The 18,402-nt window shown below is 33.7% G+C and overlaps 1 protein-coding gene across 2 annotated transcripts in view; it reads right to left on the bottom strand.

Annotated features, from left to right (window-relative positions):
• Positions 1 to 4,723: 4,723 nt before the first annotated feature.
• The window catches only part of mrtfbb (myocardin related transcription factor Bb), a 46,296-nt gene continuing 32,617 nt past the window's right edge, over positions 4,724 to 18,402 (bottom strand). For both annotated transcript variants that reach the window (XM_030142130.1, XM_030142129.1), the window contains 4 exons: positions 11,378 to 11,485; positions 11,154 to 11,285; positions 7,946 to 8,006; positions 4,724 to 5,740 (listed from right to left, as the gene is read on the bottom strand). In XM_030142130.1, coding sequence (XP_029997990.1) covers positions 5,307 to 5,740; positions 7,946 to 8,006; positions 11,154 to 11,285; positions 11,378 to 11,485 — 735 coding nt within the window. In that variant the 3' untranslated portion in view covers positions 4,724 to 5,306. The remainder of the gene's footprint in view (positions 5,741 to 7,945; positions 8,007 to 11,153; positions 11,286 to 11,377; positions 11,486 to 18,402) is intronic.

An 18,402-nucleotide genomic window follows, 5' to 3' on the forward strand; every position in this document is an offset into this window, starting at 1 on the left:
TGGGTCAGACCAGTAAAATACATCATAATAACCTATGAATACAGAAAACTTCAAATTTTTCTTTGTTTCAGTTTTAAAAAATGTAACATTACACATAAATGTTTACATTTACAGACTAGCCTTTTACAAAAAATGGGAACAATCTGACATGTCTTAACAGTACTCTAATGTTACCAATATTCTGCCTGTTACTAGATCCACTGTGATCTGTGAGTTATAATGCACATGTATAAATTATAAACAAAGGCGTAATATTGTTAAAATTGTGCGTATTGTTTTGAAGAATTTGCAGGTTGTTCATATTTGATCATGTTATGTTCAAGTACTGTTTGTAGATGTAAACATTTTCATAATGGAATTTGACTTTTTTTCACTCAAAAACATAGAGAAAACTTTGGCATTGACATTATTCAAAAGTTGTTATCCTATTATTTATATTATTTTACTGGTCTGAACCACTTTATTAAATATTAGGCTGTATGTGGCCTCTGAATTGAAATGAGTTTGACACCTGCTGTAATATAATAAATTAACCCTTAAAGACCTAAAAGTATTTTTGTATTGACTTCCAAATGAATTTTTCTCTTTATTTAACCTTTTCAAAGAGGTTTATTATAACAGTTTTCTTTGCATTTAGCATTTTTCAGTGAAAATCAGATATTTTCTTATATTTAATTTACTTATCGTGGGTTTTAAAGCTCAGAGTAAATTCAAAGGTTATTAAATCAAAGCAAAGAAACGTTAACTGAACATAAAAACATCTACACAGCTTTTATTGGTGAATCAATAGTCGCTTCTCTATTGGACATACGCGCAAAACTTTACCGATATTTACTAAATGTCGAAAAACTCACATCATGGACTATAATTCTAACTCTATAGATGTCACCTGATCTTTTGGCAAATTAAACGGTTATTGGCTATTGCTGTTGTTGTTCACTTTGTCTTATTGCTTACTTTATTGTGCATTCATTTTGTGTGGCCTTCAAGGATGTATGTATGTACTTTTTTTTTGTTTTGTTTACTTTTCTGGTATGTCAATATTGGTATGTATGCATGTATGCGTAAGTGAAGATGAAAAGTGAGGTTAACTGAACCAAAGGATTTGATTTTTCATATATTAATGCTGATAGGGATCTAAACGATAGACTGTTGTGTGGAAAAGGGGTGGGATTAAATAAGTGATACTTCCTCCCACTCCTTTTCGAAATGCAAATGAAGTCAAACTTTATTTTCATATATATGTATAGGTTTTTGTTTTTTGTTTGTTTTGTTTTCTTTTTTTTTTTTTTTTTCTTATAGTCTGTTTCATTTCTAAGGACTAAGTGGGATTACTTTTTTGTGTTGCATATTTGAAATAAACTAAACTAAACTAAACGTTTTTGTTTGCTCAATAAAAGTGCAAAATTAAAGCTTTTCCTTGTGTAGTTTTTAATGAAAAGCACTTGAGAGTATATGGCATTCTAAAGATGCTCATAGGCCCTAAATAAACTCTGTGTTCACAACATGACTCCTACATTTGTATAAAAGACATATATACACAATACGTAGAACATAAGGCATACAAACGATGCATTACAATGCTGTCTGGTCTTGAGTTATGCTGTTATAATTAAAACATCTTTTCATTCCAGCCCACAATCCAACGTGGTTTCCAACAAAGCACTAATGCAGGAAAATGAATCACATTATCATATTTAAGTCAGTTGAGTTGTTTTTTTTTTTGTTTTTTTTTTGCTGCAGCAGACTTTCTCCCACTCTGTCCTGCTTGGGTGTGTAATGTTTTCTTGTGTTCATATTAAATATCATGTTTTACCAGTAGATGTCACTAGAAAGCAACAGACTGTGATGCCTTAAAGTTGATTCAGTTTGAGGTGAAGGGTTGTGGTCAGATATCCTCCTGAGACCCAGTAAGTAAAAGTTTTGTGTTTTTTTACATAACATAACTGCCTTGATTGGAAACCATATGATGCCACAGTTTTTCAGATAGTTTTTCCATTGTTATTTAATGAAATGTCCTTTGCAGTGGATTTTTTTTTTTTTTTTTTTTTTTAATAAAGTTGTGAAACTCTTGTCCACTACAGAGGACAAAAATTCTTTGCTGGGTCTCAGGAGGATCTGGCAGTTTTTTTTTCTGTTTGTTGTAACACTGAACACAGACACTGTGGTCAGATTTGGCCTGGAATGTTTACAATACAAGAATAAAGTCCTAAATTAAAGTCAAGTCATTTGTATGTCACTTATTCTTATGTCCTCAGGAGTACTGTTTGTGTTTGTGATACAGAATTTAATACAAACAAGGGAAATTATACTGGTCTACAAGCAAGATGTTTTCAGACTAAAAGTGGTGAATTTTGACCAAATTTGGGTCATTAATAAAGAAAAATTGACTCCAGGGTTTCTGCAGGTCATTAAGAAGCATTAAATAGATTTTGTGAAAATTAAGATCTTAAATTGCATTAAAAAGCATTAAAGTCAATGTCAAGATGCATTAAAAAATTAAATACACTTAATGGAAAAAAAGCATTGTTATTCACAATTTATTTTGATTATATAAACATTTAATAATTTTGATCGGAAGTATAGTGTGACGATCGACAGGCAGAACCCTTTAACTAACTGTTGTTTATGGCCGATACATGAAGTCACAACACCAGATGCTTGGAATGCAATGTGCTGTGAGCGTGCTCATGCTGTGGTGAAAGAGTGGAGGGAATATTAGTAAATGTCGGAAAAATGGGAAAATATAAGTTTCAGCAGAAGTGACTGGAGGAGGAACTATTCAGAACCATCATACAACTATATATAAAACTGTATCCGCAGTTGGACATGGGCATTAAATTTGTTTAAAGTGGCATTAAAAAGCATTAAATTAGATTTGCTGATACCTGCAGAAACCCTGGACTCAAAAATATTAGTTGGGTAAAAATTTCAGATACAGTATTGGGTCAAAATGTGAAATTGTCTGAATTCATGACAGAATGGGTTTTACTCCAAATCTATGTTTCTGAGCTAAAACACATTAGAATACATTCACTTTTCAGATTCTTTCTATAGCTCTATTATAAAAAAAAATATACATAAACCCATGTATGTAACCCATGTACCCATGTAATAATACTTGATCATATATCATAAAAATATTAGCCAGTGAGGACTTTGGTCATTTGTTTTCCAATACAACTCACCAAAGTATGTAACATTTTGCATGTTTTATGTTTGAAGCCAAATTGCATACCTGTCTACTCAGTCTAAAGGAGGATTACACACTTTAAATTAAATGAGTAATATCTGATCTACTCAGATAGTAGAGATGTTCATCACTTGTATTTAAAGAAACAGATTTGGTTTGTCTATGAAAATAAAATCCTATTAGAACTGATCAAGAAACAGTTAACTGGGGATTTTGGGCGACATTTGGTAATTCAGTTAATCAGAAGCCTTTAATATTAGGACATTTTTCCTCTTTAGACAAACGTCTGTTTAATGGGAAAATGTACGTTTCAGCAGAAGTGATTGGAGGAGGAACTATTCAGAAGCTGGTTAAAGCCTGTCGATAGTAAACAGCCATAAAACTATATATAAAACTGTATCTGCAGTTGGACATGGGCATTAAATTTGTTTAAAGTGGCATTAAAAAGCATTAAATTAGATTTGCTGATACCTTCAGAAACCCTGGACTCAAAATTATTAGTTGGGTAAAGATTTCAGATACAGTACAGGGTCAACATGTGAAATTGTCTGAATTCATGACAGAGTGGGTTTTACTCCAAATCTATGTTTCTGAGCCAAAACACATTAGAATACATTCACTTTTCAGATTCTTTCTATAGCTCTATTAAAAAATATATACATAAACCTATGTATACATGTAATAATACTTGATCATATATCATAAAAATATTAGCCAATGAGGACTTTGGTCATTTGTTTTCCAATACAACTCACCAAAGTATGTAACATTTTGCATGTTTTATGTTTGAAGCCAAATTGCAGACCAGTCTACTCAGTCTAAAGGAGGATTACACACTTTAAATTAAATGAGTAATATCTGATCTACTCAGATAGTAGAGATGTTCATCACTTGTATATAAAGAAACAGATTTGGTTTACCTATGAAAATAAAATCCTATTAGAACTGATCAAGAAACAAACAGTTAACAGGGGATTTGGGGCGACATTTGGTAATTCAGTTAATCAGAGGCCTTTAATATTAGGACATTTTTCCACTTTAGACAAACGTCTGTTTTAAAGTTCGATATTCAGAAGTTTAACTGTTGTGTTCTAACCCTAAATAAGTGTATCTTTAAGGGATTCTTTAACAGGGAGTTAGACTGTTTCTATCTTTATGCAACTATGATCCACACAACACTGCGCTGATCACTGATTTACTATGTGCCTTTTTTAACCTGTTTTTATCAATCACAGGTACACTGCAAAAATCAAAATCTTACCAAGTGTATTTTTTTCATTTCTAGTCCAAATATCTCATCACACTTAAAATAAGACATAATCACCTAAAGAGTAACTTCTCAGTGAGATACAAGAACTTTTTTTTTGGATGATAGATCTTGAAAATCTTATTTAAAGAAATCTTACCAAGATAACAGTTACTTGTTCCATTGGCAGATTTTTTTTTTGTTGCTTGAATTAAGCAAAAAAATCGTGAATTAAATAAGATTTTTGGGACCTATTGTCTAAAAATAAGTTCTTATATCTTACTTACAAGTTTCTCTTTAGGTGATTATGTCTTATTTTAAGTGTGATGAGATATTTGGACTAGAAATGAGACAAATACACTTGGTAAGATTTTGATTTTTGCAGTGTATCACATTATTTTAGCTTATGAAGTTAGTGATGATTAAATTATTCACTGTCTACTGTGCGCTGCTGGACCCAAGTCACAATTTTTCCCTCTTTCACACGTCAATATGTACAAATAATGATAAAACAAACCTTGAACGATGAATCTTGGACTGGAGGATTAAGAAGAACCGATAACATGAGAGAAGAATGAAAATAAAGCTGTGGCATAACTTAAGTTTTTCAGCTTCCTCATTTTGAGCTCAGTCTGTCAGTACCAGTCCAACTTTGTCTTTCTTCCCGTACAATCAGTGTTTAAATACCTCAGAGGAAGAAATGCAGTAACCTCTAAATAGCCACTGCACACTTAGATTATTACGAGCTGATTTATACAAAATGGAGACGAAAAGCAGAACAAAGACGCTCCATCTGTCTTTTAGTTTTATGGAGACAAAACCTTGCATAAAAAATAATTTCTGTTTGGGTCTGGATGGGTTCAACATTCAGTCCCAGCTCAGGTGCATTTCATGGGAGTCCAAGAAGTCAGAGGAAAAAACGCCCACAGGTGTGGACATGTCCATGGCGTGAACCCCCTCTGTGGGCACCGACAGGGTGAGGTCCAGCCAGTCCATGCTGTCCATGTTGGTGTTGTGCAGGTTCAAAGCGGAGGGCGGTGTGTTTTCATCAAAGTCCACCTCCATGGTGACCAAAGGTGAGTGGAGCTCTTCCATCAGCTTCAGTGTTTGCGTCTCTGTGTGCAGAAGGGTTTCCAGCTGGGTGTTGGGGGGGTCAAGAGGGGCAGCCGGCAGCTGGGCCACTTGGACCAGGGCTGGAGGACGCGATAAAACCGTGTTGATGGGAAGGGTGGTTACACTGGCTGTCACAGGGAGAGGCTTGTCCACGCTCAGAGGATCCTGTCTGATGAAGGGGGAGATCTCTGAAAAGGACAGAAAATGAAGTGTGAGAATTATTAGCACTTTGTGTCCGTGCATAGATCAGAGAAAATGGCCTGTAATACCAATGGTTGATCAAGCTATTAGTTATATTTATATTTAACTATAGCTATTAGTCATATATATATCTTTTATTCTGTTTTTAAACACTTCTTCATTCCATTGTTGGTTGTATGTGGGTTGTCTATTGTGATGGGTCAGTGTGTTTTTTCTTGTATTGTTTGTACTACTGCTGCTGTAACTAACAATTTCCTGCAAAGGATCAATAAAGTATCTATCTATCTATCTATCTATCTATCTATCTATCTATCTATCTATCTATCTATCTATCTATCTATCTATCTATCTATCTATCTATCGTTCTATCTATCGTTCTATCTATCGTTCTATCTATCGTTCTATCTATCGTTCTATCGTTCTATCGTTCTATCTATCGTTCTATCTATCGTTCTATCATTCTATCGTTCTATCGATCGTTCTATGGTTCTATCTATCTATCTATCTATCTATCTATCTATCTATCTATCTATCTATCTATCTATCGTTCTATCGTTCTATCGTTCTATCGTTCTATCATTCTATCTATCGTTCTATCTATCTATCGGTCTATCTATCTATCGTTCTATCTATCGTTCTATCGTTCTATCGATTGTTCTATCGATCGTTCTATCGATCGTTCTATGGTTCTATGGTTCTATGGTTCTATCTATCTATCTATCTATCTATCTATCTATCTATCTATCTATCTATCTATCTATCTATCTATCTATCTATCTATCTATCTATCTATCGTTCTATCGTTCTATCTATCGTTCTATCTATCGTTCTATCTATCGTTCTATCATTCTATCGTTCTATCGATCGTTCTATGGTTCTATCTATCTATCTATCTATCTATCTATCTATCTATCTATCTATCGTTCTATCGTTCTATCGTTCTATCGTTCTATCGTTCTATCATTCTATCTATCGTTCTATCTATCTATCGGTCTATCTATCTATCGTTCTATCTATCGTTCTATTGTTCTATCTATTGTTCTATCGATCGTTCTATCGATCGTTCTATGGTTCTATGGTTCTATCTATCTATCTATCTATCTATCTATCTATCTATCTATCTATCTATCTATCTATCTATCTATCTATCTATCTATCTATCTATCTATCTATCTATCTATCTATCTATCTATCTATCTATCGTTCTATCGTTCTATCGTTCTATCGATCGTTCTATGGTTCTATGGTTCTATCTATCTATCTATGGTTCTATCTATCTATCTATCTATCTATCTATCTATCTATCTATCTATCTATCTATCTATCTATCTATCTATCTATCTATCTATCTATCTATCTATCTATCTAGTTCAGTCATTAGTATTATCTCATATGGATTATGCCTCAGTTGTTTGGTCAAATACTAATGAAAATAATTTACACAAATTGCAAGTCACACAGAATAAAGCGGCACGAATTGTTTTGGGTTGCCCTTACAGAACTAATAGAACCACAATGCACAACAGTTTGACATGGTTAACTGTAAAATCTAGATTGAAATATTCTTTATTTTCATTTATTCGTAATATTATAGCAACACAAACTCCAGAAATTATTCACAGAAAACCATCATTTTTTGCTAATCAACATAATTATTGTACCAGACAAACCGCTGAAACACGGTGTGCTCTGCCTCTAGGCAGAACAAATCAGTTACAGCGAACTGTTTTTTATCGGGCCATGGTTCCATGGAATGGATTGCCAGGGTTTTTGTTGTTGAAAAATAATAGAGTATGTTTTCAAAAGAAATTAAAACTTTTTTTGTTTACATAGCAGGCATGAAATGGAATGAGTATTGAAAGATGTCTTATGATTAGTATCAGACAGCTATTGTTTGGTGAAGGAGTATGAATGAATAGTACTTATTTTGTTTGTTTATTTATTTTAATTGCATTGGGCTGTTGTATATGTCCTGTTTGTTTGTGTGTGTGTGTGTGTGTGTGTGTGTGTGTGTGTGTGTGTGTGTGTGTGTGTGTGTGTGTGTGTGTGTGTGGGGTTAATGGTGTAAGAATAATGTAAAATAACTAAAATTGTAATGTAATGTAGAGGAGACCCCAGGAAGAATAGTAACTGAATCATCAGTTGCTAATGGGGATCTTAATAAATGAAATGAAATGAAATGTATTATTCACCACCGCTCTCGATCAACACGTCAAACAGGTCGTCCATTTGTTGGCTGGTGCCGGAGGGGCCCTGCAGAGGAACAGGAAACATTTACAGTTCAGAAATATTATGGATTACAACTAAAACTAACGTTGTCAACACCAAAGTTTTCTCTATGTTTTTGAGTGAAAAAAGTCAAATTCCATAATGAAAAAGTTTACATCCACAAACTCTACTTGAACATAACACGAACAAATATGAACAACCCTAAAATTCTTAAGAAAAATAAATGCAATTTTAGCAGTATTACACTTTAGTTTATCATTTATACATGTGCATCATAACTTACAGATCACAGTGGATTTACAAATATACAAAACATGTAGTAACAGGCAGAATATTGGTAAAATTCTATATACTTCTCTTAAGACATTTCAGGTTATGGAAATTTTTTGTAAAAGGTTAGTCTGTAAATGTAAACATTTTTGTGTAATTTTATGTTTTTTACACTAAAACAAAGAGAGAAAGTTGTGGTTTTCTTTATTTATAGGTTATTATGATAGTGTTTTACTGGTCTGACCCATTTTAAATTGAATTGACCTAAAATGATTTGAACACCATTGATTGTTAATATCTTCAGTGTACTTTTTGCATTTCATAAATTCATCCCACGGGCCATATTGGACCCTTTGGTGGGCCGGTTTTGGCCCCCAGGCCAAACACCAGGCTTTGACACCTGTGACCTAAACCATCTACTGATATAAACTGTTTAATACCTGTTGATCCACTAATCCTATCAGTACATGTCAATAATTGGCGTAAATACAGTTTGTCATCTTTTCATGGTCATCAGATATGACCCAATAAGACATTCAGAGGCTCCGTAGTTACCATGGAAACACTGTCATCTTCTACAACATTGATTCACCAGTAAAACCCATGGAGTTGGATCAATGACAGTGGATGGACAGACTTGGTTTATGTTCAGTTAATGAGAGATTGGACTAAAAAAGACACTTTTTCTTCAGTTTTCTTTTATTGTAAATAATCAGTTTATCAATACAGGGGTAGTTGTTTGTTTTTTGTTTACCTGCTTTACTAGACGAAGGCTACAGGAAGTAGCTGAAACTAGTAAAGCAGGTAAGCAAACAAAAAAAACAACTACCCCTGTCTTAATAAATGAATTATCTACAATAATTGTAAGTGGAAGACAGTATGAAACTCTACCAGACTTCCGTTTTTTCTGTTTTTGATATAATAACCTTCAACTTAAATCAGAACTTTTATGAACATCTATATGATCAGTGAATTAAATATAGGAAAATACATGATTTTCACTGAAAAAATGCAAAATAAACAAGATAATATTACCAGAAATGGTAAAAAAAAAAAACTGGAAAGAAAGGTTAAATACAGAGAAAAATTAAGTTGGAAATCATCACAAAAGTAGCCCTAGGTCTTTATGGGTTTAAAAAAAATTAAGCCCTGCCCCTTGCAGTTGTGTCTCATGAGACCTTATTTTGGAAAAATCTGTATTACAGTCAATGGTGAGAGACAAGTAATTCATCTTTATTCCCTTTGAATTCTGCATCATTTACACATGTAATGTAAATTTAAATTGTACAGTTAAAAGCTAATTTTACAAGTCAAGAAAGTCACAGTATGTGGTAGAACTGTTGAAGAACCAGATTGTGAAAATAAAGTATGATTGCTGATCATACTTTTTCTGAATTCTGGTCCCACTGGGCAGGACTTCTGTTCTCTACAGACATAAGCAACTCAATTGACAATGAAACACAACTGATTGTACAATCAATTCCGTTTTCTCACGAACACTAAAACTAAACAAAAACTATTTACACACCCATGAAGCTAACTAAACTGAAACCAAAAGTGGTATTGAAAGATCAAACAGAGGTTTGAATGCAACCAAAGTTACAGGAAAAAAAGCTTATATTGTTATTTTTTCCCCTGCGTTTGGATTACAACTAAGACTAGTGGTAAAAAAAAATTATTCAGTAGAAAGAAAATCTGTTGGAAACCATGAAAGTTAAACAAAAAGTACTTTAATACCTCATATTTGATTTCAAGGATTGTCTTATTCTCCTTTTTTCATCTTTTAAAAATTAAGGATTTCCTCCTAACCCCTGAAAAGCTAAAACAATAAACAATAAAACTAATCTGTGTTTTGTATTTGCTGCTGCAGGACTCCTTTGTAAAAGAGGTTCTTAATCTCAATGGGATTTTTTTCCTGGTTAAATAAAGGTTAATAACAATAATAATAATAATAATAATAATAATAATAATAATAATAATAATAATAATAATAATAATAATAAGAAGAAGAAGAAGAAGAAGAAGAAAATAATAAAACTAATCTAAAACTACTAATGCACTTGTAAAATTAACCCTTCGGTATCCAGGTGTGCCTTTTAGGCACACTTTACACTTTGTTTTAAAAAACTTCATATTATTTTTCACAATTTAAATAAGGTTAGAATTCAGAAGTTGTTCATTTGTGCATGATCTTTAAAATTCTGGCCTCCAACTAAAATGTGCACATTGTAAACAAAACAAAATTACAAGACTAGCATCTGTCTCCCAAGTGTGCCTAAAACGCACTATTCCTTCCATTTGATATGTATGATTAGGGCTGACCTTGATTTACAAAAACAAAATCAAATTAGAGCAGAAAAATAAATCAATATATAATATTTAATAGTTTGATTTATAGGTGTGCATTTTACGCGCACTTGGTGACAGATGCTAGTATTTTTGATCATTTGACCTAACGCCAAAAATGAAAATGCAAATTAACCGATGTTGGAGTTAATCACTGACATATGCCAGGAGGAAAAAAATCTAATAATATGTGACCCACTTTTTATGTAGTATTTTGAAAAAAAAAAGTTTTGCGTTTTTTGCATCCAAAAAAAAAAAAGATTTGTTTACATTACAAACAAGGCATTTAAAGGGTTAAAAAATGTGACAATTATTGAGTATTTGATATTTTTATTTACGGCTCAAGTTGATGAAATAGAAAAAAGTGTAAAAGAATTAAAAACAAACTGTATGAAATTTTTTTTGACATTATTCCACAAGTGTGTGAAAAAGGCACACTTGGTGCTTAGTAAGGGCTTTGCTAGATGGGATACCGGAGGGTTAATGAAAACTAAACTGAAACCAGACTAAAGTACAAGTCTAAACAAAAGGACACACTGGTATTTGTTTGTTTACCTGAGCAGCCGTTAACATGCTGCGCGTCTGTTTGACCGCGTCCTCATAACGAGGCGGGTCTTTACTCTTCATTCCACTGTTTGTGAATTTTGGCGTCTGTAAGATTAGAGTTGGCTCGCCCCCACAGGGAGTCTGGTGGATACAAACAAAGAAAGTCAAGCAGCGCTCAGAGATTTCAGCAACAGTCGTTTGCAACAACTTAATGGCTGGAAATCATCCTGTACCTTGTTGGCGGATCCTTTTGGGACCGTCTGATTGGACGAGGCCTCTGTGGGACACCCGCTCACCGGGAATGTGTTGAGTAAGTTTTGTGCAGCCGTATCAATCCACAGCTGCCAAAAAAAAAAGTGACTGATCAACACGGAGGCACACATTAAAGAGTGAACACAGTCTTATTTTACGGGACCCATATTTTCTAGGTAATTTCCTTGAAATGCTCAGTATAATTTCCTACTAATTACCTGGTATTTAGCTGTAAATTACAACAATGTTTCCAAGAAAGGCCTCTACAATGTGGTACTAATTATAAGGTGAAAAGGAGGAAGTGTTATTTGCATCCAGACCTGCAGTTTTCAGCTGCAAATGTTTTATTTGGTTCTCCAAACTGACAACAACAAACATTATCAGTGGATCAAATTTACTTCATACCATAAACTCAGCAGTTACAGAATTATGAAAACATAATTCTATCACCGGGGAATGGGAAAATGAATTAACATCAACCAACCCAAAAGTCTGATTTTTCCTATTCTTTTTACTTTTCTCAATTTCATACATATAGAACCATACCAAACCATGAGTCCAAACATAAACATGAATATGCAATATATAGGTGTATAGTGTTGACATGGAAATGATTATACGATACTCAGTGTAAAGTAAAAAACATATTTCTACTTAAAAGTTGTGGAGTGGACCTGTAAAACAGACTCGATGTAGAATATTGTACATGTAAAAAAAATTTTCTGTGAAGAGAAACAACAGTATATCACAAAAATGTAGAAGTCTGTTCACCAAATCCAGATCCAAATGGATAATTTAACCCATAAAGACCCAAACATCCACCACCGACCAAAACCATCTACTGATCTAAAATGTTTAATAAGTGTTGATCCATTAATTATATCAATACATGTAAATAATTAGTGAAAAATACAGTTTGTTATCTTTTCATGGTCAGCACATATGACCCATTTGGATGTTAAGAGGCTCTGTAGTTACCATGGAAACACCATCATCTTCTACAACATTGATTCACCAGTAAAACTCATGGAATTTGATAAATGACAGTAGATGGAGACACTTAGTTTTATGTTCAGTTATCGCTTTTTCTTCAGTTTTCTGTTCTTGATGTAATATCCCTCAACTTTCATCTGAGCTTTTATGGACATCTACATGATCAGTGAATTAAATATAGGAAAATACCTGATTTATACTTAAAAATGCAAAATACAGAGCATAACATTAGAATAAATGTTTGATAAATCAGTTAAGAAAGGTAAAAAAAAAAAAAGAAAGAAAAATTAATTTGGGAACTACCACAAAAGTAGAAGTAGAACTGGGTCTCAACTTTACTCTCACCTTTAATGAACATCTACATGATCAGTACATTAAATGTAGGAAAATACCTGATTTTTACTGAAAACACAAAAAATAAAGTAGATGATATTACAATAAACGGTGGTAAATCACTTAAGGACGATTAAATATAGAGAAAAATTCATTTGGGAACTGCCACAAAAGTAACACTGGGTCTTTCCATTACTCTCCATTTTACATCTTCATTTCTATATATCATAATTATTCTTTTATTTTTTTACTTACTTCTTTGTATTTTATGCATTGTCTGTTTTATCTTGTTTTACAGTGTCCTTGGGTGTCGTGAAATGCGCTTATAAATAACATGTATTATTATTATTATTATTATTATTATTATTATTACCTGATTTATACTTAAAAATGCAAAATACAGAGCATAATATTGAATAAATGTTTGATAAATCAGTGAAGAAAGGTTAAAAAAAGAGAAAAATTCACTTGGGAACTACCACAAAAGTAGCACTGGGTTTTAACTTTACTCTCACCTTTAATGAACATCTACATGAAGAGTACATTAAATGTAGGAAAATACCTGATTTTCACTGAAAACACACAAAATAAAGTAGATAATATTACAATAAATGGTGATAAATCACTTAAGAACGGTTAAATATAGAGAAAAATTCATTTGGGAACTGCCACAAAAGTAACACTGGGTCTTTCCATTACTCTCCATTTTACATCTTCATTTCTATTTATCGTAATTATTCTTTTATCTGTTTGTTTACTTCTTTGTATTTTATGCATTGTCCGCTTTATCTTGTTGTACAGTGTCCTTGGGTGTCGTGAAAGGCGCTTATAAATTAAATGTATTATTATTATTATTATTATTATTATTATTACCAACGGATTTATACCTGATTTATACTTAAAAATGCAAAATACGGAGCATAATATTAGAATAAATGTTCGATAAATCAGTTCAGAAAGGTAAAAAAAAAAAGAGAAAAATTCATTTGGGAACTGCCACAAAAGTAACACTGGGTCTTTCCATTACTCTTCATTTTACATCTTCATTTCTATATATCGTAATTATTCTTTTATTTTTTTGTTTACTTCTTTGTATTTTATGCATTGTCTGTTTTATCTTGTTGTACAGTGTCCTTGGGTGTCGTGAAATGTGCCTATAAATAACATGTATTATTATTATTATTATTATTTATGGGTTAATGGACAATTTAATGATTGGAAAGTGATTTTCTTCAGGTGTGCATCCAAAACATAAGCATTTCTTTCAGATTTAATAACTAAATCTGTAAGAAATGGTGACAATCAATAGCAAATTATGTGCGGCCTATGACAACTTTATAATAATTAGCAAACAAATACGAAATTTCCGAAAATTATGAGGACATTTCCAGAAAATAACCTGTAAAATATGGGACGTGAAGGTAAACGTTCCTGTCTTGTTTAACCCCAGCTCAGTTGGAGCATCAGTGCTGCATATCTTGTTTGTGCACTCCCCAGTTTCTGTTGCTAATTTTGGACTTTGGCTTTAGAGCAGATGGATGACAGAGGGCAGCCGGGGCACTACCGTCAGCCTTCACTCAGCACCTGCTCCGCTAACCCGAGTCCGGTCTGGTCGTCTTTTGATGTGAGCAGAGAAGGATTTCATCACACAGCTGAGGCCTGTTATTACTGTGGCAACGAGAAAGACGCTTCACCCAGACCATGAATGATGTTCGAGAAGGAACAAAAAAAAAGCATATGCCATAAAAACACAGCACCAGATGTAGAGTAGGATTTCTTCTATGCGTGGAACCATGTATGATTAAAGTTTGCACATTTGAGAGGAATCCAGGGCAAACAGAACATCAGCGATAGAGAGTGATGACTAATGAAGAGGCAGACCGAGGCCGCCTGTGCAAACACAGCCCAGCCGCCTTGATACAACATCGGCGTTATATGTTTCTGCAAACTGTGGAAATGTACATTTTCACTGTAATTTGTCACTGAAGGAGCAGTGACTTCTTTTACCTTTTGTTTCAATGAGCAGGATGTGGTGGGGGTGGATGATGGATTCACCAAATCAGAGACTGAGCCACCACAGAGTGAAGTCATGGTTTGGGTTAAATTTGGTTAAAGGGGTCATATTTTGCTAAACCCACTTTTATTATTTCTGTTTGGGTCTTCTCTATTTTTTCTATTTTCTATTTGGTTCATTTATTTGTGTATTTGGACCCTAATGGTTCATAAGGTTGGAATTTGAACCCTCCAGGTGCTGCAAAGATATCTTTATATTCATTCTGGCAAAAATCCAGTGGATTTCTACAACCTGTTTCAATTCCTGCTTAATTTGTTATGTTTTGTAACTAGTTACATCATGACATTTGCACATATAAGGTCAAGACTTCTGATGAACATTTCTCCCAGTATGACATAATTGTTTGTCAGCAGCAGTGTTTGTAGTAAAAACTGAAAATATGTCCAAACTTTGAGCAGATTACCTAAAATGTTCAGTTGTTGGTTGTATTAATGAACACAAGTGGTTGAACGGGACAGAAAGCCCGGTCAACTGCCTGGAGGGGGTGGGGTATGAAATGGCTCATTTGCATTTAAAGGGCCAGCACTCAAAATAACCTTTCTAGTGTCATTAATCAGAAATAGGGTTGAAGATGGACCTGCAGAGTTTAATTAATGAAGAATTCAGACCCCTGCATAGCATTTACAGTTTATGTAGACCATAGGGAAAATGTTTGAAAATGCATAGTTCCATTTTTTCTTAAAAAAAAAGCTAAACATCACTCCTTTAATGCTTTTAATGTTTAATAACCTGGACCTATTTTTGGGCTCACTTGCAAATTATTTCTTCTCTACTGTTTAACCTTTTTTATCACTATTTATTAAACAATTTTTGTATTTTTCAGTGAAAATTAGGTATTCTATGACTGATCATGTAGATTTTCCTTAAAACTGAGTAAATTCAAAGGTGATTATATCAAAACAAGGAAAACTGAAGAAAAAAGTAAAATTTTCAGCAAAATATCATTAACTGCACATAAAAACAAGTGTCTACAACCACTGTCATTTGTTAAACTACATGGGTTCTACTACTGAATCTGTGTTTTCATGTTCACTATGGAATCTCTCTCTGAATAACCAAAAATACACATATGACGCTGACATTTTAGATCATTGGATGCATTTGGTCATTGAGGGTTAATCCCAATGTCTTTTCTTGAACTGAAAGTGCAACTGATGCCTAAAGTTTAGTAACTCTGAGATTCATTTCAGAAAGAAACTGTTGTTATTAGGTCAGTAGAGTGTGGCAGTCATTATGTTTATTTATTTCTGACTAGCGGCATTGTACCTGTGGTGCCATTGTACGATAGCATGAGAGGCTAAAATCACCCCGCATACCTCACAACATTTGAATACGGACATAAAATTGTGCCTAGTAGATAGTCAGGGAATGTTTCTATTCATTTGGCGAGTTTGGCAGCGATCGGGCCTGTGAAGGATGAGGAGAATCCATACAAACGTCCTCTTGTGCTGCAACATCGATCGGACGGACACCGGATGGATACAGAACGTGCATTATATAGTAGGATTATGTTCACCCCATAACTCAATAACAATCACAGCTAACATTATAACAGGGTTCCCAGTCTTTCCCTGAAATTATTTTCCAGGACATTTTCAGCTGCTACAGAGACAAGTTATCCCGTCATACGCTAATCCATTCCTCTGTCCCCTCATTCTTTAGAAGTGTTCTTTTCTACAGTTGTAACTTGCATTTACCCAGACTGTTTCTATGTTTATTACTCAGACATTTGATGTGCAGTCTATGGCTATAACACTGGTCAACAACAAATTTATTGTTTAAGTTTTTTGAGCTGATTTACGATAATTTTGGTGTGCTGAATCCAAAAATCACATTAATTTTGCTCAATCAGGTCAACTTTCTGAACTATGCTACATATTGGCTTTTTAACATTTTTGCTTACGTTTATGGGCATTTTCACATCATATGATACAAAATTCTTTCATATTTCTTGCAATAAATGAGTTCTGAAGATTTTACTTTTGCCAATTTATGATTACCTCCGCCAAGGAGGTTATGTTTTTGCCAGGGTTTGTTTGTCTGTTTGTTTGTTTGTTTGTTTGTTTGTTTGTCTGTCCGTTAGTGTGCAACATAACTCAAAAAGTTATGGACAGATTTGGATGAAATTTTCAGGGTTTGTTGGAAATGGGATAAGGAAGAAATGATTAAATTTTGGTGGTGATTGGGGGTGGGGGGGCCCACGGGGGGGGCCACTGATCAGCCTTGGCGGAGGTCTGCGCTCTCCGAGTGCTTCTAGTTAATGTTTTTTTTTTAATATTACAGGTGAATGAAATGGCTTCGACAAGAATATCTTGCAAAAATAAGCCTGACGTATTCTGCTACATTTGCGGTGAATACACCATTGTACCGAACAAGAATCCTGTTAGAAAACAATTTTTTCTCTCTTAAAACCTATTTTGGGTGAGAACTATATAAAAAAATCAACTGATAAAGTCACAAAAATGTAATCAATTTTGTGAGAAGATCAAATTTTTCAAAATCAAATTAGCAAAAAAACCTGACCTGATTGAGAAAAACAGATGTCATTTTTGGATTTAGCGATGCAAAATGGTCCTAATTCTGTTGAAAAAACCTAGACAACTTGCAAAAAAAATTTTTTTGTAACCCAGTGTAATTTATCAAATACACCCACAGATTAGTGTAGCACTTCATTAGCCTGACAAACTGGAGTTACAATGTTCAACTGGGCAATTCCCAACTCAACTTTCTTTTCTCTCTTACTTTCTCTCCTGCACTTCCTCTAAAAATATTTGTATGTTGTCAATAAATCTCTGAAAAACAATTTCCTTTGTTTCATCTCAGCTTAGGCACATGAGGTCACAAGGCAGGGGGAGGATAAATAATTTTCCAGGATAACTTAACCATTTCCAGGAAATTTGACCTTTTTTCTCATTTGTGTTTTCCATGACTGGGAAATTGGTCAATCATGTTTTCCAGGTTTTCCAGGATTCATGGGAACTCTGTATTAACCTCAAATGTAATGATGGTCAAGATTTATCCTGGTCACCCATACATTCTGGGGCCAAAAGGTCACAGTTCAAGATCAGAGGACTAAATTGGTCTAAACCCCTATACATTTAACTATTCCACTTTAATGAGTCAGACTAAATGTTACTGTTTGCATCTTCTTCCATCTCCTAATTAAAATTTAAAGAGAAATTGAGTTATACACTGTAAACAGATACCAGCACATCTTTTAAAGACTATAGCACTGATACACAAAACAGAAATGTTAATATGAAATGCATTTATGGCTCGGAAACACGGATATTATACAAATCTCATTTGTAGAAAGATACATAATATTCTCTGGGATGTTTGTATCCATGAAGTCCTGGATATGAACATATTACATCAGCTTTGGCTTCTGTACACTAGGTTCCTGTTCATTTTAGGACTGATTTTAAGACTTTATGAAGTACTTTATATGTCTTCATGGTCAAAGTCCAGATTGTATTTTAGATTTTTTAACTCTGTATCAACTGGTGTACAACCTGCGATCATTGGGTACTGATGTTTTATCTGTACCAGTGTCCAGGATGAAAAGTAAAAGGGACTTATCCTTCACAGTTTTGGGTCCAAAAT

This window comes from Sphaeramia orbicularis, chromosome 8, assembly GCF_902148855.1.
Source record: "Sphaeramia orbicularis chromosome 8, fSphaOr1.1, whole genome shotgun sequence".
NCBI classification, from domain to species: Eukaryota; Metazoa; Chordata; class Actinopteri; order Kurtiformes; family Apogonidae; genus Sphaeramia; species Sphaeramia orbicularis.